The 22868-nt window shown below is 42.2% G+C and overlaps 1 protein-coding gene and 2 pseudogenes across 1 annotated transcript; all 3 read left to right on the top strand.

Annotated features, from left to right (window-relative positions):
• Window positions 1–1036: 1036 nt before the first annotated feature.
• On the top strand, window positions 1037–1617 carry LOC147440852 (uncharacterized; annotated as a pseudogene).
• Window positions 1618–16951: 15334 nt separating this feature from the next.
• LOC147440851 (uncharacterized) lies at window positions 16952–17344 on the top strand. The gene has a single exon (XM_086483604.1). The coding sequence runs from the start codon at window positions 16952–16954 to the stop codon at window positions 17342–17344; it is 393 nt and encodes a 130-aa protein (XP_086339730.1).
• A 471-nt stretch (window positions 17345–17815) lies between these two features.
• Window positions 17816–18494, top strand: LOC147440850 (tubulin beta-2 chain pseudogene; annotated as a pseudogene).
• The last annotated feature ends 4374 nt before the right edge of the window (window positions 18495–22868 follow it).

Genomic DNA, 22868 nt, shown 5'->3' with positions numbered 1-22868 from the left:
GGCTGCCTAGCTTCACATCACACGTTCAAAGGTGTCACACAGATGTGAGAGTCCGTTCTCTGTCCAAAGCTAGCAGATGCAGTTTTCCATAGAAGGGAATGCCTGATGGGAGACTGTAAGATATGTGGAGTAAAGAAGTTAGAATTATGTTGCTTAGAAATAGCAAAGCCAGGTAAGAGTATTAATGTGAAAGTATTTGCGTATGTAGAAGCAAAAGACAGGCATGGAAATAGTAAGAAAAGAAAAGATCTTTTGCATAAAGAAATGCAGTGCTGGGAGTTTCTTCGACTGTTGCAGACCAAGTTGAAGCTCTTCATCACTCATAACTATGTGGCACGATGGCAAGGACAACAATTTAAGTATTGTATACTTCACTTTCCGGATGATGTCATTGTTTTAGTTGTTGACTTTGTTGAAAATTACGCCTTCAAGGAGCAAAATGAGATTCAGTCAATGCATTGGCACTCTAGTCAAGTAACTATTTTTGTACACATAACGTACTACCGCAAGGCAGGGGAGGTAGTCAAAACAATCTACTTCTTCATATCAAATGATACGGTCCATGACAGACTGTTTGTGCAACATTGCTTCATGCTACACTGTGACTGGTTACAACAAGAGGGTGTCACTTGTAAACAACATTGGGTGTGGTCAGATGGTGCGGCCTCGCAATTCAAGGGAGCTAGGCCTTTCTATTTTGTTGCAAGATATGGTGGACTCACAGGGATTGGGATGAGCTGGTTCTTCTTTGGATCAGGGCATGGCAAGGGCGAGCATGATGGTGCAAGAGCAGTTGTGAAAAGAACCTTGACCCATGAACAACTAAAACCTAATGGAGCTATATTGCACTGTGCAGCAGATGTGGTTGCTTATTGTCAGGCCAACCTATTGCATGGAGCACCTACATCATATCCTTCAAAAGAAAGGGAATGTGGTCGTGTGTTCTGGGAGGTTAAAGAGGGAGATGTTAACAGGGAATTTAAGTGGAATTGTGCCACTGTGGCAAAAACTCACTCTTTGCATGCTATTCGTGGTCACAACCCACATGATCCAACTGCCCTTGCAACAAGAAAGTTGGAATGCTTCTTTGATGCATGCATGAACGGAAGGTGGAATCGCTGCATCAATAAAGCTCACGTGGAGGCTTGGGATTATCAGATTCTGCAGCCATTACTTGAGCAAACAAATGAAGTTTCGATAGAAGAAGTCATTGGCTATGATGAATTCACATACGAAGGTCATCATGATGTGTTGAGTAGTGCTCTAAGTTATGGAGACACATTTGCTGTAAATCCAGATGCTTTAACCAATGCCGAAGATGTGGATTTCTGTCTGGTCAAGTGTGTTGTTGAAAAGGAGAAGGTGGAGAAGGGGTACATTGATGAATGGAGCAATGTAATTGACAGAGGCTCATATGTTGTGCAAGGACTATATTACAAGCAATTGGATGCATACACCTTCAAGCTAGACCACAAGCAGCCTATCGTCCACCTACTTTCACATCTGGTGCGATGTATCAAAATACCCATGGAGCACGTCCCAAGGAGAAGGCAGGTGTACACAATCACTCCAGAAAGCTATGAAGCAATCTGTAATAGCATGCCCTTCAGCTTTTAAGTTGTATCCACTAGATTTTCTATATACCACTTTGCTGTAAGGATATGCAATTTTATTATAAAGTTGGTCAGCATGCTAACTATCAAACTGTTTACATTAATTGCCAACATGCTAACTCAAACTGTTTACATCTTGTGTCAGCATGCTAACTATCAAACTGTTTACATTAATTGCCAGCATCAAATTATTTACATAGGGTTCAATTTTCCAATGACAGTCACTGCCCCAAAAACCCTTAAGGCCTCCTCGGAGGGCGCTTGTAGTGACCGGGCTGTCCTCGCTGTTTGTCTTCTTCCTGCTGCCTCTTTTCTTTTCTCTCTGCTTCCTCCTCTGCTTCTAGGTTGGCACTATGCTGCTCACTTCCTCTTCTTTCCCTCTCCAGCCTTTCTTTCTCTCTTTCTGCTTCTAGGTCAGCTTCCCGCTGTTTGCGACGAATTTCTTCCAGTATTTTAGCCTCTATATCCCTCTTTTGAATGTCAAGAAAACGTTTGACGACTGCATCAGAAAACTCATCTGAGCCTGTCTCAAACACATTATCAGCAACATATGCTTTCCGATCATCTGTTTGCAGCCAAAGAAAAAGCCAGGACTTCAAAGTTTCTATAAGGAACTTTTCCCTCTGCTCAGCACTTTGGTGCTCTAGACTGGGAGTAACAAGCCAAGTTTGTGGTGGGTTTTGAAACACTTTGTAGAAGCTATTATCGATTATAAGTGTGTTTTGGGCGTTGTACCCCGGAGTGTGTTTCCAGAACAAGGATAAGTCTTTCATAAACACAGGTTTTCTCTGGATCTGCTAGGATTGCTTTGTACAGTGCGCTTGAGCAAAAAACCCAGTAATCTTTGGCACATGCTCTTTAAAAACAGTACGGCAAATACTCATGACTTTACTATGGAGGCTTGTGCTCCATATAAACACATTAAAGAACTGCAGGCACCAGTCCAAAAAAAATTGGTTGTCCTTGTGACAGAACACCTGCTTATCAAGTACATCCTATTTCAGCATTTCATCTGCATATGCCGGGGGCTTTTCACCAAAACGAGGCTCTACCACTGCCACCAAAAGACCGTTCAGGTCCAGCACCAGAGCCCTTTTTTCATCACATAAACGCTTAGGCACCCATATTAGGTATGGTAGAGGATACCATTTAGCAAAAATAACCGGCCCACTTGGGTGCACATAATTTAGGCGCTCAATAATACTCTAGCAAGCTGTGAATATCGTTCAAGGAGTTTTTCAATCTCCATTTTCTGTCTCCTTAACTGCATGTCTTTGTGGACTTGCCATCTCCGTAATTTCTGCCATTTCATGGCCGCAGTTGCATCAGGCATGACGATTAATGCCTGTTTCTCTTCCTCTGCAGGGAAACCGCGATACGAAATGAACAAGTTTAAAAAAGAAAAACCGCAAAAATTACAATGAACTATTACAATGAACTGCTGCTCAGATTTATATTGCACAAAATTACTTTTTCATTGGAAAACAAAATGCATGTCAGTTACAATATGCATTTGGGTTTCAAAATGGTCTAGCATATACAGTGAAGGCACAACCGGGTAGGGAGCAATAAGTCTTAACACAATTTTTTGCAAGCTCTTGAGCGGGTGGCTTTCTTTTCACTTTTGGAGCTTTCAGCCTTGTCCGAACCACAAGCTGTGCTTGCAATGTCTTCGGGTACCTCTTCAAGGCCAACTTTTCTTTTCAGCTGAGCTTTACGCAAAAAACCCTCGAGAGGGCTGTTGTCACCAACTTCTTGCTCATCTTCTATGTTGTCATTCTTCAAAGTTTCCCCTGAGCCACTAGCCATTGTCTGCTGAGAAGCTTCTGCTTTGTCAGTTGCAGTAGGCATCGCTGGCACACAAGGCACACGAGGAGCCATGACAAAAAAATCATCTTCTGAGTTCCTGCTCACATCACCGCCTTCCTCCGTTGTTTTCATGCTTTCATTTGGCATCTGCTGGGAGGCCTCATCCACCCCTTCACTCCTTGCATCCAGCTCAACACCCTTCTCCGTCGAAGGGTTCTCACATGTATGCAGCTCATCACTGTCCTCGATCGAAAGGTCCTCCATTACAACCTTTCCCTTGCCCTTCGTGTCATGCACACTGCCCACATCACGGAGGGACTACCCCAGGCCTGCAACCAAAAACGTGGATTAAGACTCATATAAGCATGTCATGTATGCTAGAAAATGTTTGATATGCTGTGACTATGTGTGCGGCCTGGCATACATTGGAATCCATTATGCTGACAAGCCCAGTATGCTAATTCAAATTTCTGAGTATGCTAACTAGCATATCCAATATGCTAGTTTGCATCTGGAGATGGTAGCTTAGTTACTAGATTTGCCATTATGACAAACTTACTCTAGTCTGTACACTGAGCACAAGTATGCTAATTAGCATACTGGGTATACTAATGAGCATACTGGGTATGCTAATTAGCATACTAGATATGCTAATTAGCATACTGGATATACTAATGAGCATACTGGGTATGCTAATTAGCATGCTGGGACTGCTGGTAGCTAGCATACAAGGACTGTCTTCAGTATGCTAATTAGCATATCCAGTATGCTAAAATAGCATACCCAGTATGCTATTTAGTATTCCCAGTATGCTATTTAGTAGCATACCCAGTATGCTATTTAGTATTCCCAGTATGCTAATTAGCATACCCAATATGCTATTTAGCATATCCAATATGCTAATAAGCATATCCAGTATGCTAATCAACATACTTAGTACGTGAATCATCATACCCAGTATGCTAATGAGCATTCCCACTATGCTAATTAGCATACCCAGTATGCTATTTAGCATATCCAGTATGCTAATTAGCATATCCAATATGCTAATAAGCATACCCAATACGCTAATCAGCATACCCAGTATGCTAATCAGCATATACAGTTTGCTAGTTAGCATTTGGATATGGTAGTTAACCTACTATATATGCTAATATGCCAAACTTACTCTAATCTGTTCAATGAGCATAGGGTATGCTAATTAGCATACAAGGTCTGCTAATTAGCATATCCAGTTAGCACACTCAATATTCTCAATGGGTATGCTAATTAGCATACCCAATATGCTAATTAGCATACCCAATATGCTAATTAGCATATCTTGTGTTCTAATTAGCATATTGGGTATGCTAATTAGCATACCCAATATGCCAATCAACATACCTAGTATGCTAATTAGCATACAAGATATGCTAATTAGCATATCCAGTTAACACACTAAATATTCTAATTAACACACTGGGTATGCTAATTAGCACACCCTGTACAATCTTACCAGATGTTGGTGTGATTGGATGTCTTTGCCTTGTGGATTTCCAACACCATTCTTGTGGTATCCTTTGCTGGCAGGTCACAGCTCTACATTTTGTCGACAAGGAGCATGCAGCTGCAAAGCAGAGAAACTGGTAGCTATGCCCACAGGGCATCTTGACCGTGGCGGAGATTCCCTTTACTTCAAGTGGAAAACTGCAGCCACTGCATGGGTTGATCATCGTCCCATCGCATACCCCTTCTATACTTTCTATAAAAGTGCCCATAGCCATATTACACAGGGCAGTGGGAATGGAGGAGCCTTGTAGCATCTTTCTCATGTGCATTAGGAGCTGTAGTTGACCTTCACATGCATTCACTTTTGCTTCCATAACCTCCACATTAACCTGCACACCAAAAAAAAGAGGAGCATGGTGAGTACATAGGTTTGTTGTGCACATATTCCAATCATACGGTAGAAGCATAAAAGTCACGCACTTACACGCTGACAAGTTGAGTTAGCAGCAAGAGTGTCCTCACTGTCAGGAAATGCCAAACCTTCCAATGTCTCTATTTTTACTTTACACTCTATTTCCCTCTTTGCATCCACGTTGTTGCTCTGTAGTAACCTCTGTAATTCATTTTCAGCGTCGTGAAGCTTTTGTCTCATAGCAAGCACAATTGGGGTGACCCTAGCATTGCTTGCTTGGACAACCCTCGCAGCTTCAAAGTCTGATTTTGCAGTTAGAAGATGTTCTTTAGCATCTTGCAGTTGTTTGCTGAGAATTTCAGAGGCAGCCTTTATGTGCTGCAAATTCTCAATGCCAAAAAATGACAGGCTTTCAGCCTGCTGGTGAGTGTTGTGGCGAGAGATGGGTGTCTCCTTGGTATCCTCCTTCATTTCAGCTTGCGCCTCCTCGATGTTTAGACATACATTGCGCATCCTCCACTTTTTGACATGGGCCTCGTAGTACCCTTTCTCTCGGAGGTCCTGCAAATGCTGGACAACGAATTCAGCCCAATTGAATTGCATGGCTGAGCTACTTGCAATTGCCGCCGGGCTGAATTCTTTTACAAACCCCTTGGAAAATGCAGAGTTGATCTCCATGTTTGTTGGGGGCTTTTGGCACACCTTGTAATGCAGCTGCATCACCTGGTCGAACATATCAGTACGCAAACAAGTGCATTTAATGCGATAGTGACTACGATTCTTTGACTCTCTGAAAACACTGAACCACTCCACATCACTGATCTGATCCCACCTCACTAGTTTGGGGTTGGCACTAGCCAGGGAGAGGCCATGAACGTCATTGAACTCTTCTGCTATAATACAGAACTTGCTCTGTACTGGGACTGAAAACTTTGGAGCTTTCCATCGGCCTGCACACCCCCAATGTCACAAGATTAGCAGTAGGAAAGTGCAGTATTGAGCACTTCCTTCCAATTTCAAGGTTCAAATCAAACACTGGTTTGTGCTTCTTGAGCCAGACTTCGACTTGAGAGATTGTATTTCAAGTGACTATTCACAAGATGTCCTACTACTAAAGCCGACATCAAGGGACAACTCTCCAGCCAAGACAACACCAGCTACTATCCTCGCAAATCATAATGAGGTAGAGAGAGAGAGAGAGAGAGAGAGAGAGAGAGAGAGAGAGAGAGAGAGAGAGAGAGAGAGAGAGTACCCGAGTCATCCTTTCCCTTTGTATGCAAGGTCTTTGCCATTGGGGATGCTGGGGAATCAGAGAGCTTCACCCTTTTTCGGGGTGGAGAAGAAGCAGCAGAAAGTTCAGGGGTCGACTTTGTTTTTGGTTCTCTCTTACCTCTGGCCCCTGCGCCCCTCTTACCTTTGGCCCCTGCGTCCCGCTTCTCTCCATGCATGTTGATTGCCCCACTCCGCTTCTCTCCACGTATTTTGACTGCCCCACTCCCCTCAGAGTAACACTGCGTAAATGGTTAGGAAAGTGGATTCAAGGTGGTCTCCCTATTTTGAAATATTCGATGCATTCCCACACGTTTGAAAAGTTAAACTCTCATTATGCTTACAAGATATGCTTGTTGCCACATGATAACTAGCACAAAAAGCATGACAAGTTAACATGCTTATACCCACCTCCCAACATGTTCTTTTTGCTTACTAATTTAGGCATAGAAGTGGGAGATGTGACAACTCGTCTGCACTTCATAAGAATCAACCAAACTACTACAACACAAATTTCCATGGCAATAACAACAGACACACAATCATTGCCATGGTGTGTGTTCCAAGATTTTCCTTTTTATGCTCACCAACGTCGACTCCAAAAGGCTTTTGAATCCTAGCCATACCATTTATTGGTCCACGGGCTGGTATAGACCCCAAGATGTTGACAATTTGTAATAGTTTGGGGTTATTTTGGGAATCTGCATGGGCATGTTAGGAGCATTTGCAATATAACTCATTGCATAAGTATGTATGCTCAATATAATTTTACGTCTACTGCATAGAAATGACTACTAAGTCCTATGATTGAAGTTGGTGGGATCTTTAAAATTACTACGTTAGTGTACGATGTTAAGTTAGATTTTATTAGCCAGTCTCAATAAAATTATGTATGGTTAGTGGGTTGTGGCCAGAGTTGGTGTTATGGATTGGTGGTAGTTGGTATAGCGAGTCTAGTTTAAAACAAAACTTAGGCTTGATAATTAGTGCAATTTTCCATGTGAGCATATCATTACCTCAAACAAAATGGATCATAATGGTTCGCCTGGTGACAATAAGGGGGGCTCGGTACCTACAAGGTTTATTGGTAAGCATCTTCTCTGATTCGAGAGAGTCAAAGTCCCAAGGCGTTCAATAGGTTTAGAGGACCATAATTAATGGTTAATTGAACAAGAAGTCTTAAGTTCAAGACTTGCCGAATTATATCTTTTAGATATAAGGATATATCCCTACGACGTTGAAATTTTTCTATTTTAAGAGACTGTGTGTGGGAGCACGGTCTTAAAATACCATGGCCTCACATTTTTTTTTTAAAAAAATGTTTTCTTTACAGTCGGCATTCAGTTTAGAACCGTCACAAAGAAAGGAGCCGCGAGGAGTCGCCAGAAGAATTCCACCAGGGGGTAGTTAGGGGGAGAAGAGAGAGCGTGAGTCCATGAGGGTCCGTAAGGGATACGCTGTGTGTGCAAAGCATAGGAAGAGAGAGAGGGATTGTCGCCAATGGAGAGAGCATGGAGAGGGCGCTGTAGAGGAGGCATGAGAGCCAGGGAGAAGGCGAGGTTGCGAGCGTGAATGGGGAAGAAGGAAGCCCAAGAGGGCTACCCTCTGTGAAATAGAAGGCCGGAGCCGGCGGGTAGGGCTGTCGAGCATGCTGAATAAGAGAGAGCTTTCCAAACATTGTCTTGGCTCAATACTTCCTATGCAGCGACAAGTTCCTGAACAGACCTGCAAGACATAGCATATGGTGACCTTATGTTGCATCAAAATTGTAGAATCAAGAAACAAGTAACTTCAAACATTCCCATGCAAACCATGCGTAGAATTTTGCAAGCTAGCAATGCTTGCACTCAATGTTTAGTCCAACAAGGATCCAATGTGAATTGATTGCACAAAACAAGGAATTAGTTTACTATTCATAGTATACAAAAAATTTAAGAATAGCGAGATAAAAAAACTTACTTTTCATTGTAAGCGAAAAGTAAAACTTTTGCCGTGTCCATCTTGATTTGTTGAAACCAATCAAAGACTTCTATCAAGGAAGTGGACTCCGAGAAAAGCATGATTGACAATTGTGAAGCCAAAACGGCTACTTCGAATTGTTGAGTCCATGAAAGGTTGGAAACCAGCATGCTGCAAATTGAGAAAATTAATTGATGAGGATCTCCAATAAGCCATAATAAAATAAATACCTTTGCAAAAATAATATAACATACTAGAGACCAGAAAATATAATTTGGTCTATAATCTCCCTCTCACTATTTTGACAAATAGCTCTCTCGTGATGGTCGAAATGAAAATACAAATTTTGGCCCCAGATCAAAAGTGCTACGTGAAAAGTTGGGCTGAGAAAACCTAGGGTCTCAGTGTTAGCTTGGTTAGTTGCTGCTAACATCTCCCATTCATTTGAATCGGTTGAAGGCTCTTCCACAAGTAGCTCTTGGATCCACTCTACATTTAAACGCGTGGCATACATATGTTGTGTGGTGCTCACATCGTACACCTTCACTTTGGTGACTAGAGGGATTGCCAAAATGTTATCCATTCTCTTGTCAGATAGATGGACTGGTGCAAGTGTCTTGTTGTACCTAAATCATAACAGCCTAAGAGAATTAATATCCTCGAGCATCATTGTCACTTTGTGAGCATGAGCTATGAGGACATAGCTGTCTTGGAACAGCTCGATCAGAAAGTCCTCGGCTGCCTCGTGGAGGCAATCCATTACACTTATGGCCCACCAAAAATCCAAATTCGCGCTCTCAAAAATCTGGCAAACTACTCTTTGGAAGGGGAAATATCCAGAGAGATATGCCTCTGGAGTTTGTGCAGCTCAAGCAGAAACTTTGGTTCTGCTCGTACCTATGACTACGCATTGTTGCCCAAAGATTATGTAGGGTTTTTGCCGGCAACTCTTGAGGATGAAGGTTGGTTGTCTTGTGGATAAAACTTCCTTGCAGTCTACTTCGTGCGAGCCATGGAAACAGGTGTCTTCTCTAGAAAGCGTTGTGGGGAAGAATAAGAAGAAGATTGAGCAATGAGAAGGTTAGGTCCCAAAAGTTGACTCTTAAGAGGTGAGGATAGAGGTCAAACGACAGTGGGATATACGGAAATAGAAACGTTATATAAGCGCCAAGGATATCATCATCATTACTAAACATGGGATATGCATGTGGCAACGGCCATAATTAATTGATTTTCTTATCATCATTGGGAAGAGTGCATAACCACATGAAGAACACATGGCATACTGCATGTTGACTATGTGGTTGTCACGGCACAACGTGATATGGGATGGGCCTTGATCAACCAAACCCCCTCCTCGCGTTGTGTCGTGACAAGGAAAAATGTCGCGGCACAACACAAGAAGGGGAGCGTACCGCAGCCAGACCTCCTTATATTGTTGTGGTACGACGCTCTTGATGGCGTGCCACAACGCGATAGGGACCAACCATGTTGTCGAGATGCCTTCTTATCGCGTTGTAGTGCAACATTTGGATGTCGCGTAACAACGCGATAGGAACCACCCATATTGTGGAGTTATTCCTTATCGCGTTGTGGCGCAATATTTGGATGTTGCTCTACAATACGATAGGGACCACCCATATCGTGGATGTGCCTCCCTATCGCATTGTGGCGCGACATTTGGATGTTGCATCACAATGCGATAGGGACCACTCATATCGTTGATGCGCCTCCCTATAGTGTTGTTATGCGACATTTGGCTGTTGCGTCAAACGCAATAGGGACCACCCATATCGTGAAGAGAGCTCCCTATCACATTGTGGCACGATATTTTTTTGTTGCTGTAGGGTGCGAGCATATCAACGGCTGTGTGACATAAACCTCTCCACTCGAATTGTGGTGCAACACATTTTGATAAAAGATCTTCCTTCATAATCAGTAATCAAAAAAAGAAACAAAGAGGTAGAGACAAAGGAACAAGATATGAAGACATTTGCAGTATCATCAAGGACTCCATTACACAAGACTAAGAGGTGATAGATGCACTATCTTGTTTGTCCATTACAATTATTCTTCTTCCTCCTTTATCGTTGGTGGTTTATTACCCTCGGTCTTTGCAGTGCTGGTTTCCCCAGCCTTTGCCTTCTGGTTTCCTTTGTTTTCCTTCTTCAGCTCCTTTCAAAGAACTTTTGCCTCAGCTAGCATTTTCTTGACCTCCTTCATTTCCACCATAATCTTTTGGAAAAGCTTCACCTTTCCTCTCTTCTTGTCCTCCATACCTACGTTATGTAGATGTGAGTGAGTTTCTGGAGTGTGCAGTCAAGGTGCCTTAGATAGCTACGGTAATCACCCAACTAGGACACGTTGTGACGTGTTTTGGCGGAATGGTGCGGGACACCCCAAAGCCTTTGAGAAATTTTTTTAAATGCTTTTGGGGGCCTTATATGTAAATAAAGCATGCTTGTACAAAGTGTACAAAGGCGGTGTGTGTCAGCTGTCTCTACACATGCAGGCCAGTTGTGCGGGGTACATAGTTTTGCTGTTTTTGTACATAGAAGTGTCGACACTTCAAAGTGTGAGTAAGTGCTTTAAAATATGAAGAAAAATTGAAATTTTATCAGCTTGGGGTCGTGAGTGAGTGGGTGTTTTCAGCTGTGAAGAAGAAAGCCTCTCTTGCTACAGTCTGCGGTGGTGCGTGGGGGTTGTGTAGTGGAGGTGCCTGTGTGTGTGTGCGAGGGCCTGGAGCCTTGATTGGAGAGTGTGTCTCTCATCAAGAAGGCCATGAACATGGGTGGTGACCTCTGTACTTTCACCCCTCTTCTCTCTTTTTGGTGATGGAAGCTGCGTGAAGCAGAGCTCTCTTGTATGTGTGTGCCTGCTACTCAGGTTTGGCAGTGAAAGCCCCTTGTTATTGTTGTGAATGGGAGGTTGTTTCCCCCCCATGTTTTACATGGTTTTTTCTGAGTTTTTTGGCTGAACATCATGAGTTTTTGTATAACTCATGATTGGCATGGTTTTAGGCGACTATGGAGCACTACATGTCGCCTACAACAAAGAGAGGAAGATAAGGCGACATGTAGTACTCTTTGTTGTAGCACTAACCATGGGTGGTGACACAAAGCATGAACGAAGCACTACATGGTTTTTGATGGGTTTGTGTCCATAGTCGCCTACAACAAAGAGTACTACATGTACACAAAGCATGAACGAAGCACTACATGTCGCCTACAACAAAGAGAGGAAGATAAGGCTTATGGCAGGTTTGGATGCGCCATTGAAGATAGAGGATATGCACTTGGTTGATTTACTGTATAAGGTTGTTGAAAATGGTCATGAACTTGAGAAGCCACTTTTTATTGATGAGGAGGAAACAAAGCATGCAAATGTAGCAGCATGTGATCACGTGGAAGAAAATGACATACATGTGGTGAATGCTTATGATGTAGACATAACAATTCGATGGATTCTTCTCTTGATGTTGGAGATGCTGATTTTAGTGCTTTGGAAAATGGTTTGAATCCCATGGTTAAGAGTGATGTTGAGTTGGATGGAGATTATATGTCTACATATGGCTTATTTGATGAAAATGCTTTGGTATGCAAAGTTGTGGGAGCATCTACAATGGATGATGTATGTGATGTGGGTTGTATAGACTCTCCTCGTGAGTATGAGAATGCTGATGTGGTTGAGTTTCATGGCCTACAAGAATCTCACGCTACTCTTGCGGTTGATGATGAATACTATGCTTCCACTCATGGCTTGTTTGATGCTATGCGTCTGGGTGCCGATCATCTGGAAGGTTGTGTAGCACAAGGTTCTATGGAGTCCCATGTCAAGCTTAAACGTAATGATTTGGATACTTTGAATGTTTATTTTCAGCCTGAATTTTTGCATGATGATGCGGTCCTTGATGATGGTATATCTGTTAGTGACTTGCTTGGTGAGCTAGGCTTGTTGTTGGAAGCTCTAATGTCAATCACGAGAGAATATTAGAGGAAGTTTTGAGGCTAATGAAAGAGGGTCTTTCCTTTGGAAATCTGGATGATATGGATGGTCATATGCATTGTGCTAGTCGCTTTGATATGCTTGCCAAGCTGGATGATGTCATGCCTTATGGTCTTAATTGTGATGGGCAAGAGAAAGTGCTCTTTTGTGGTTTGGCATGCAAGGATACTTTGAATGTGTTGACTAGACAAATTATGGTTGAGAATGTAGAAGCTTTGATGGATATATTTGAAATCAGTGATTTGTATGAGTTGAAGCATGAAATTTTTGGCTTGGATTCAATGCAAAATTATGTGTATGATAGAGGGAAAAGACATGTGTCTCGTGTCAATAGCATATGGGATTTTGCTTCAGTGGGAGAAGCTCCTACTATGTTATGCATATGGTTATTAGATGAAACATGGAGGTGGATGGTAAGAGTATCTATGTTATTTTTAGCTCTCATCTTATATTGTGGCTCTTTTGTGGCATGCAAAATAGGAGAATGTTTACAATGATGTGAAAGTATGCACATGAAACACTTGAAAGTGTTCCATGCTTGTTGGGGGGGCAATATGTGACGTGTTTTGGCAGAATGGTGCGGGACACCCCAAAGCCTTTGAGAATTGTTTTTTAATGCTTTTGGGGTCCTTAGATGTAAATAAAGCATGCTTGTACAAAGTGTACAAAGGCGGTGTGTGCCAGCTGTCCCTACGCATGCGGGCTAGTTGTGCGGAGTACATAGTTTTGTTGTTTTTGTACATAGAAGTGTCAAGACTTCAAAGTGTGAGTAAGTGCTTTAAAAATATGAAGAAAAACTGAACTTTTATCAACTTGGGGTCATGAGTGAGAGGGAGTTTCAGCTGTGAAGAAGAAAGCCTCTCTTGCTGCAGTCTGCAGTGGTGCGTGGGGGTTGTGTAGTGGAGGTGCCTGTGTGTGTGTGCGAGGGCTTGGAGCCTTGATTGGAGAGTTTCTCATCAAGAAGGAAATGAACATGGGTGGTGACCTCTGCAATTTCATCCCTTTTCTCTCTTTTTGGTGATGGAAGCTGCGTGAAGCGGAGCTCTCTTGTATGTGTGTGCCTGCTACTTAGGTTTGTCAGTGAAAGCCCCTTGTTATTGTTGTGAATGGGAGGTTGTTTCCCCATGTTTTCCATGGTTTTTTCTGAGTTTTTTTGGATGAACATCATGAGTTCTTGTATAACTCATGATTGGCATGGTTTTTGATGGGTTTGTGTGCCCCGGGGGATTCACTGTGTTTTTCCGTACGGTACCACGTGAGTGTACAAGAGGGGGGTTTTTGGATTTTGTACATAAGCGTATACAATAGGGGTAGCCCCTCATTATTTCATACTCATATCGTATACATAAGGGAGGGGGGGGGGGGAAGGGGTATCACATACTATGTGTGTGTGTGTAATATATATTTATATACATACATACAATGTACATATACACACCATGTCTGTGTGTGTGTAACACATATGTATGTCTTTCACACATACATACACATCGTACAAATAAAGTATTACATACGAGCACACACATATGTACATACATACATATACATTCACATTCACATTCACATTCACATTCACCATGGCTAAGTTGCATCACTCATCTATACTACTATAAAAGGGGGAGGGATTCCGGTCCCCCCCCTGACACGCGTCAACAAGAGCTTGCTCCGGCAGTGCACTCTGTAGTCATCGATCACATAGGTGCGCACACAGCTAGAGAGAGAGAGAGAGAGAGAGAGAGAGAGAGAGAGAGAGAGAGACGGCCTTTGCTTTGATTATTTGACTGCGCTGGTTTCCTCGGCAGCTTAGTCCAGGGTGGTATCTGCAGCGCTGGGCGTAGTACAGGGGTCGTCCGTTGTTCAGAGACTCCAGATGGGTAACAGGGTTGCTCTCTCTCTCTCTCTCTCTCTCTCTCTCTCTCTCTCTCTCATTGATGGCCTCGAATCTCAGTGGGCTGCACGCGCAATTGTCTGCACAAGCATGGCCCCAAAGCACCTCATTTAAAAAATTCCCAAAATGCCCTTCAGTTTTTCCAAAATTCCCAAAATACCCATGGTCGTGCGATTAAATCTCATGACAGACAAAAAAGTTTGTAGCTTTTCATAAGAAGACTTGATTGTCTATTAATACTAGAATTTGAATGTTAAGTAGGCTCTCGAGATGAATTGCTTCATTATTTTTAGACATAATATTTACCATTTTTTGCATGCTAAGCACTCAAAACAGGATCTTAATTGTCAATCAAAAAGGAATATATATATATATATATATATATATATATATATATATATATATATATATATAGAGAGAGAGAGAGAGAGAGAGAGAGAGAGAGAGAGAGTCACCGGCTATTGGCCATGCGGCCTTTGCAGGTTCATTCGGCCAATGTGGCCTAAGCGAAACTATACAATCATAGTGCCCACATGTTGCAGAACCACCTTCAATGGGCTGCGTGCTGAGACTAATGAGAGAGAGAGAGAGAGAGAGAGAGAGAGAGAGAGAGAGAGAGAGAGAGAGAGAGAGAGAGAGAGAGAGAGTTAGTTGGACTTGAGTCTCCAGCCCTGCCAGTGCTCGGGAAAATTCATTTTTCCAAACATACAAAATTTCTTTCCTTGAATTTGCCAAGGGGAAATTTTAAAAAATTAGGTTTATTTTTCAAGGTTTCACACTATTTTTCTCTTTTTCAGGGCGGGGTTTTTCCCTCGCAATTAAATTTTGTACCTGTGAAGTGGGAAGCTTTAGCGAGGAAAGCCTTTTTCCCTATTTCGTGCCCCAGATCAGCCCTTTTTGCTTCTGCTACTCTCTCTCTCTCTCTCTCTCTCTCTCTCTCTCTCTCTCTCTCTCTCTCTCTCTCTCTCTCTCTTTCTCTCTCTCTGGCGTGGGTTGCTGTCGTCTCGTCTCTTCTTCTTCGTGTATGGTGGGTGTCCTCAACGGAGATGCCATCCTCTGCAAGCGGCCGATCGCAACACCAACGTTCGCGTAGACCCCCGAGGGCTTGCACAGCCCGTACACCCTCTCAATTGGCTCCTGGTGCTCCTTTTGTGGAGCGCACCCCTTCCCCTGGCCAGAAGGACCGTTGGCTTCTGCACAGCATCCATCATCGCAGTATCAGTATTAAGTCAAAGAATGTTTGCATTTTACCATGTAACAGTGTTCCACTTAGCTTCAAGCCTCCCTTGCAAACACAGGGCAAGAGAGCACAAAAAGTGTGTGTGTGCCTGAAGTGATAGAGAGAGAGAGATAGATAGATAGATAGAGGAGAGAGAGAGAGAGAGAGAGAGAGAGAGAGAGAGAGAGAGAGAGAGAGAGAGAGAGAGAGAGAGAGAGAGAGAGAGAGAGAGAGAGAGAGAGAGAGAGAGAGAGAGAGAGAGAGAGAGAGAGAGAGAGAGAGAGAAACTTGTATGAGCATTGTGTGTGTGTTTTGAAGGCTGGACAAGTTAACCAGGCTCAAGCAACATTTTAAACAGAGCATACATTCATAAACTGATCAGGAGCATGTTGGCATGGCAGTAGCAAAAAAGGTAATGGCTGGCTGACGAAGCTTTTAGACTGCAGCTAAGTCTTTTCACCATGTTTGTCTTGATTCTATTTACATAATGATTGTTCTAGCTGTTGTCTTGTCAGAGTAAAGAAGCAGAAGTTTAGGTTCGGAGATTTAAGGTATGCTTACTAGAAGCCATAATTCATGATTTGCAAGTAGTAGTAATGCACATCTCACCTGCATAAGATATGAGTTTGTATTATGTCAGTCAATGTGAACTCGTAAAGAATTATAAATATGTTGATGATTCTTTGCACTTTTGAAGATGATTTTGGGGGTCTTGGGAGTGTGTGAAAGAGGGGGCGTTGGTCGGCAGTGCAGAAGCCGCCAATGCTCAACTCCAATAATCACTAGAGTTAGTCTAGAAATGGAGGTTTCTCACTTGCATTTTACATAGTGAAATGCATTGTCAAGAAAAAGTTTTCCAAGTGTGGGTATCATGGAGTCCTCTAAATATCAACTTGCCCAAGACAGTTTTGTAAAGCTTACATAGGTCTAAGTCCCATGTCTGCATTCTTAACACTCTGCATTCTAAGTCCCAAGTCTACATTCTTAACTCAGCAGGTCACTCGAGTGGGTCTCGAGCCCACGTTTTGTATGCCAGTTGAAGGGTGAGCCATAGTGCTCCTAACCCCCATCATTTGTATTGTAAAGCCGTGTTGGCTTATCGAGTCGAGGAGAGTCAATCCCTCACTCGCTACCTGATTATCGTTTTTGGATCCATGGGTGTTGCCGGCCACTATAGACCTGGCTCTAGTTTGCTATTGGGCTCTTGTTGAGCCCGTGTTCAGTGTATTGCGCCCTCTTATGCTATGTATGCATTTGGGTCCTAACATTTGGTATCAGAGCTTGTCGAGATGGCCTCATTAAAGGCTTGGTTCAATGTGGAAGTTGCGTCCTTATTCTTTGAAAGGGCGATGCGCTATTTAGTTGAACGTTATGATGGATGGAGTAGAGAAGAACCGGAATATGACTGGGATGCGGTGAAAGATGCTATGCATGCTTTGACTCAAACTCGCTCGAGGACTATGGAGATTTACCATAGGGATGTAGATTCGATACGGTTGGAAAGTAAGAGAACAAGGAAGGAACTTGAAGGAAAGAAAGCAATGTTGGAGGACGATCTCCGCCGGCAAGAGCAAGGGATAACCTGGCTTTTTGAGAAGGTGGCTATGATGCAGGATAAGTGGGCCATTGAGGTAGCAATTGCGAAGGAAGAGATGGATCAGCAGGGGCTGGTTCGAATGTAGGCCACAGATGGCTGTTGGATTCCCCCTCGACGAGGAATGCTTGGAGAGGGTCTTGCTAAGAGAGCGGGAGTACCTACTGCCTGGGGGCCTGTTGTGCTCCTTGCTCATCTGCCCAAGAGTGTTAACTTGGGTTTGCTTATATATTTTCTTACCCAATTTGCCCTAACTACTTTTGTTGATAAAGTCACTGGAAAAATCCCCAAACTGACTCTGATGGAATTTGATGGAAATGCTTATGCTTATGCGGTGTGCAACCAGAGGATATGCATCTACACTAAGTGTCTGGGCATGCACGGTCTACGAATAGACTCACAAAAGTGCCAGATCACTTCTAATCTAGACTGACAGGACTTGATGGAAACCCTGTTATGGTGTAGTTTGTCCACGGACACATAGGGTTGGATGTGTCACGTGACATTAGCTGATGCTGGCTAAGATGGAATTACTAGACACCGGGCAGTGGGGCAACAGATGAACGATATTTGTATAACGACCAAAAAGGCAGTGGGGCGAAGAGTCACTCTATAATGTGGGGGATTGCAATCGAGCGACTTCAGTTGGCTGATTGCTTGGATTGAGTTTATGAGGTGGATACCTCCTCGTCACAAAAGTTGTGAATGCACAAACAGGTGCAAAAGGCAGCCAAATTGACGCCAAGTTTTGGGAGGTGGTATGCATAGATCTCGGCATTGATCCCACGGGGTCATACATCAGTGATGCTAACGTGTAGCTGGAGAGAGTGAATGTGTACTACAATGAGGCAAGCTACGGGTGCTACGTACCTCGCACCGTGCTCATGGATCTGGAGCCAGGTACTATGGACAGTGTTCAAACGGGCCCCTATGGGCAGATCTCCCACCCAGATAACTTCATCTTTGGCCAGTCCGGAGCTGGCAACAACAATTGGGCCAAGGGTCACTACACCGAAGGCGCGGAGCTCATTGATTATGTCCTTGACGTTGTCCGCAAAGAGGCTAAAAATTGCGACTTCCTTCAAGGTGAGTGCCTTTAAGATCTCATACTATCGTTCTTTATTCTATTTTATTATGTGAAATGCTGTTTCGTCATGCCTTCTTTGCCATTTCTCCGATGTTTCAGTTCCATTTATGTCTGCTATAATGATTCTGTTGGCAGTTTTGTTTATATTTGATAGTGTAGCTAGCCTGTGCAATCGTCTTGTTTGAAAACAATGTTCAGATCTGTCCTCATTGAAGGTTTGAAAACAATATTCAGATCTGTCCTCAGTGAAGGTTGTCAAATTTCTTTAAGTGAAATTTTAACCGTGTTCTAACTTCTCTAGCTTCCTAGTATCCCCTTTCACTTGGTAGACATTGGCTTTAGATCTACGCTCACCACTCCCAGCTAGTGCTGGATTCCAAATTTGTTTCAAGTTAGCAAGGCTTTGCCACAAACTCTTTCTTCAATTAATGTTGATTTGTAAACTGTATACTGTTTCTATGCTTGAGATGTTTGTCTATACACTATGATGCAAGCTTCTGTAGTGGCAGTGTCTTCAACATTGTGTCATTAATCCTAACGAACTGGTTGATGGTGTCTTGTATACCTGGAACGGCCGTTTTTTCTTTCTGCTATAGCTACATCTTACAAAAAAGCTAGCTTTACTCTACTGATCAGTTAAACTTGTGATTGCTTGCTTTAAGGCCTTTGTTTTGTAGATTTGAGCTCTGCCTCCCGCAACAAGTTCGCGTTCTCAATGGCTTCCTTGGGCCTCATCTTATTAAGCTTCCTCTTTTCAGACTTCTTTGGCAAGGATGATGACGATGCAAGGAGGAGTTTGTGCTGACGCTCACGATGGGAGGCCAACACCTTGCAAGCAAAGCGATTGCCAGACGTAGAGTGAGTTCTCAATTCACTTTAGTCGTGACTTATTTTCGCCTGCTCAATGCCCTTAGGCTTTAGCTATGGCGTTCGAGTCTTGACCTGCTGATTAGTGACACTTAGTCTTGATGTCCCGACCTGTTGGAGTTGGCATCCGAGTCCGACTTCTTCCACTGCAGCCACCAACGCTGTTGACTCCCTGAGCCTCTCGTTGCCTGTCCGATGCACTAAATCGGCTTTTAGATCATAGTTTGAAGCATCTATCGGTAGTTACACTAAATCTTGTCACATTTTGTCAAATTTTTTCAAGGCAAGCTCAAAGTGTAGCCTAGATTTTGCAAGTTAGTGATACTCACAATTTTGGGTGGTAGTGTTGTATTAACTCAATAAAATATGTACTTAATCTCAAACTGGATGTGTGACATCATAGCGTTAAAGATTTTAAGATCGTTAGTTTCTTTTACATGGAGTTACAAATTCTATAGTCTCAATTTCTCACATGGTCATATGGCTTGACCGGGTGTGTTATCTTGAATTATAGTTTCTTGCCAAGACACGTCTAGCATACCTTGGGTCTATGTGTCACACATACACAATGTTTTTATTTTGTATATAATTACAAATATAGACACGTCTAGCATACCTTGGGTCTAAGTGTCACACATATACAATTTCTTTATTTTGTATATAATTACAAATATAGTCTCAATTTGTCACATGGTCATATGGCTTGACCGGGTGTGACATCTTGAGCTATCAATTTTTACCTTCATTTCTTCTAGCTATCCATATGGCTTGACCGGGTCTCTTGAGTTATCCATTCTTACCAAATATGTAGTTGTGCCTCTTTTTACGATAAAAAGTGTTAAAGATTTTAAGATCGTTAGTTTCTTTTACATGTAGTTACGAATTCTATAGTCTCAATTTCCCACATGGTCATATGGCTTGAACGGGTGTGTTATCTTGAGCTATAGTTTCTTGCCAAGACACGTCTAGCATACCTTGGGTCTATGTGTCATACCACCACTTTGAAGTTAGATTACTTTGACTGTATTGAAAATGTGTTTGATTTTAACGTTTAAGATAATCCTTAAATCCCAAGTGGGAGCCCAAGATGAGGTGGGGAGTTTTTTTGGAAAAAGAAATTATGTGATGAAAATCCCATGTGGGAGCCCAAGAAAAGGGTATATTGATTTTTTTTTTGAGAAAGAGGTCTCCGTACAAAGGAGACTCTTGCGAAATTTTTAAGATTTATATCTTATGTATAAACTCAAAATTAAATACAGATGGTGCTTTTTTAAAAGTTGCATTTTGCTTAAGCATAGACGTGCATTCATCACATATAATTGTTTTTGTTCAAAAAGATTAATCTTTTAATGGATTGTTTTGTAATGTGTTTTGATTGGATGAGTGAAGTTTTTCATGGTTGTTTAAGAGTATGCATTATTTGTTATTTAGAGAACAATCTATTTCATATGTGTGCCTTAAATCCCATGTGGAAAGCCTACTAAGTAGGTAGCTAGTATCATATGTTTTGAGAGTGAGATTTGTATCACTTTACAAGGCAAATGCTATTTGTTTTTTGACAAATTACATTGAAACGATTGGTTTATTTTAATTTAGTATTCATTATATTTGTTGCTTTTCATGGTTTGTTCTCTTAACATCTATTGCAAATGAAAACACAATACAATGTACATTTCTGTTCATTTGCTATAGTTGCTCAAAATCTACAAGAGGATGATAATATAATCGACCCTTCCGATGAGGGAGCTTTGATAACAAATGTGCTTTCTCCCATCCCCATCTGTGATCATCATCATGTAATGCTTAATGACATCATGGAATTGTTTGAATTGAGGGATGACTATTGTCTTGCTATAGTTGCTCAAAATCTACAAGAGGATGATAATATAATCGACCCTGCTGATGAAAAGTATTCTGTCGTGGATGCTCATGTAACAATGGGTGAGTTTATCGTATCAACAGGCACTAGCAATGATATACAAGGATGCCACCGCATGTCCCATGATGCTTCCAAGAGAGTCGAAGCTCAGGGCGGTACAAAAAAGGCTTGGAATCATAGATATGGGGAGAGTTGATTCATCAATGACATTGATGACTTCCTCATCCTCTGCAAACGAGAGTAAAGTGACTTATGGAATGCATTCAAAGTTCTTAGTGGGCACCTGAAAGGAAAATTTTGAACTCATTATAATGCACATTTGAAAGCATTCAACTGAAATATAATATCTTAAACATAACTTCTACGCACCTTGAATATCGCAAGAAGGAAAATGTTGTGCTCAGATTGCACACTAAAGTTTTGAGGATCATCTGGTCCAATGCTTGCATCCAGATCTCTATTCATAAGTGTGATTGTGACTCACTCAACCTTTGTCTCCTTTACAAGCTCACACTGACTAGCTTGATGACAAAGTTCAGGACGCCGTTGCACTCTTCAAGAGCAACATCAAACAACTGCACAATGTATGACTACAGTGCGATCATATCATAAAAATATTTTATAATTGTCATAGACCATTTCTTCTCCTTTTGGCGATCTGTATGCCGATTCAATGTGGAAAGTACTTCCTAGCTTTTGAAACACCTCCTTGTTGACTTCTCGTCTTGTTTTTTGAATAGAGAAAGGGTTTGGAAGTAGCGTGTGCTTGATGCGAAACTTTTTGACTTGTCTTTGCATAGACCTGAGTAAGAGGAGGTAGAAATCAAAACCCTTTTCTACTGGAACAACAGTGCAAATGATGCAAAACCCTTTTCTAGCGGAACAACACTTCATATGATGCTACATACTTGAAAATTGCAGCATATCCCTTATTGGATATACTAGCTTTATCCAAAATTGATTGAACGTTCCGTGCAAAGAGTTGGTTCTCCTGTAAAAGATTGTCAAGCTATTTAGCAACGATCTTACCATAGCGCTTATCATCCAAGAGGCCAGCTCATTTTTGCAATTCAATATGATTCCGTAATGGGCCGAGGAGGTGGTTGTGCTGTGCTCCACTTCCTTGTTAGGGTGAAGCAAAGATCTACGCAAGCATGTTAGCAATAAGAGATGCGAGAGTTTATGAATATAAAATTAAGAAGGATAGATGCACTCACTTGATGGCTTGCACTCTTTTCTTGATTCCTCCCGAGCCAACTTTCAAGTCCTTGATGTCTCTTAGTTTTCTTTCTCTTTGGCAAAGACCTAGCGTTGTTTTTTTTGTCTAATTTGTCATCTAAGCTCCTTGATGGTCCTTGCTGCCTTCAACCTATTTAGCACATCGCACAACTTTTTGGTGTAAGGAGACATTCTCGCTGTATACAATATCTCTCTCTTGTTACAGAACATCATTTCTTGCAGTCAACTGCTTAGTGTAGCCATACAAACCATGGTGGCCATCTCCGACATAGTTCACTAAGGATGTAATATCCTTAAAAGGTGGAGTGGAGTTTGTGACGGGATATTTTGGATACATTCTGCCGTCCAGCCAAAGGTCCACATTTTTCATGCCCTGTGATTTTAAGTTCTTCTTTGAAGCTTCAGAAATTGTCTGCTGTTTGTTTTTCTTGCAAGGGGGTTCATACTTTTGTGAGAGCTCTATGTGCATGTGATACACATCTCTCCTATTTCTTGTAGAAGTTTTTCATGGAGAAGCTACAAGTGTTGATTGAGACATGA

Source organism: Adiantum capillus-veneris, chromosome 15 (assembly GCF_014529385.1).
Source record: "Adiantum capillus-veneris isolate H3 chromosome 15, ASM1452938v2, whole genome shotgun sequence".
Lineage (NCBI taxonomy): Eukaryota > Viridiplantae > Streptophyta > Polypodiopsida > Polypodiales > Pteridaceae > Adiantum > Adiantum capillus-veneris.
Note: the sequence above shows the minus strand (reverse complement) of the source record. Positions and strands in the feature narration are given on the sequence as shown.

What these genes read in the sequence shown, in the direction of transcription:
- LOC147440851 (XM_086483604.1), top strand. Translation starts at nt 16,952, where the DNA reads ATGGCCTCATTAAAGGCTTGGTTCAATGTGGAAGTTGCGTCCTTATTC.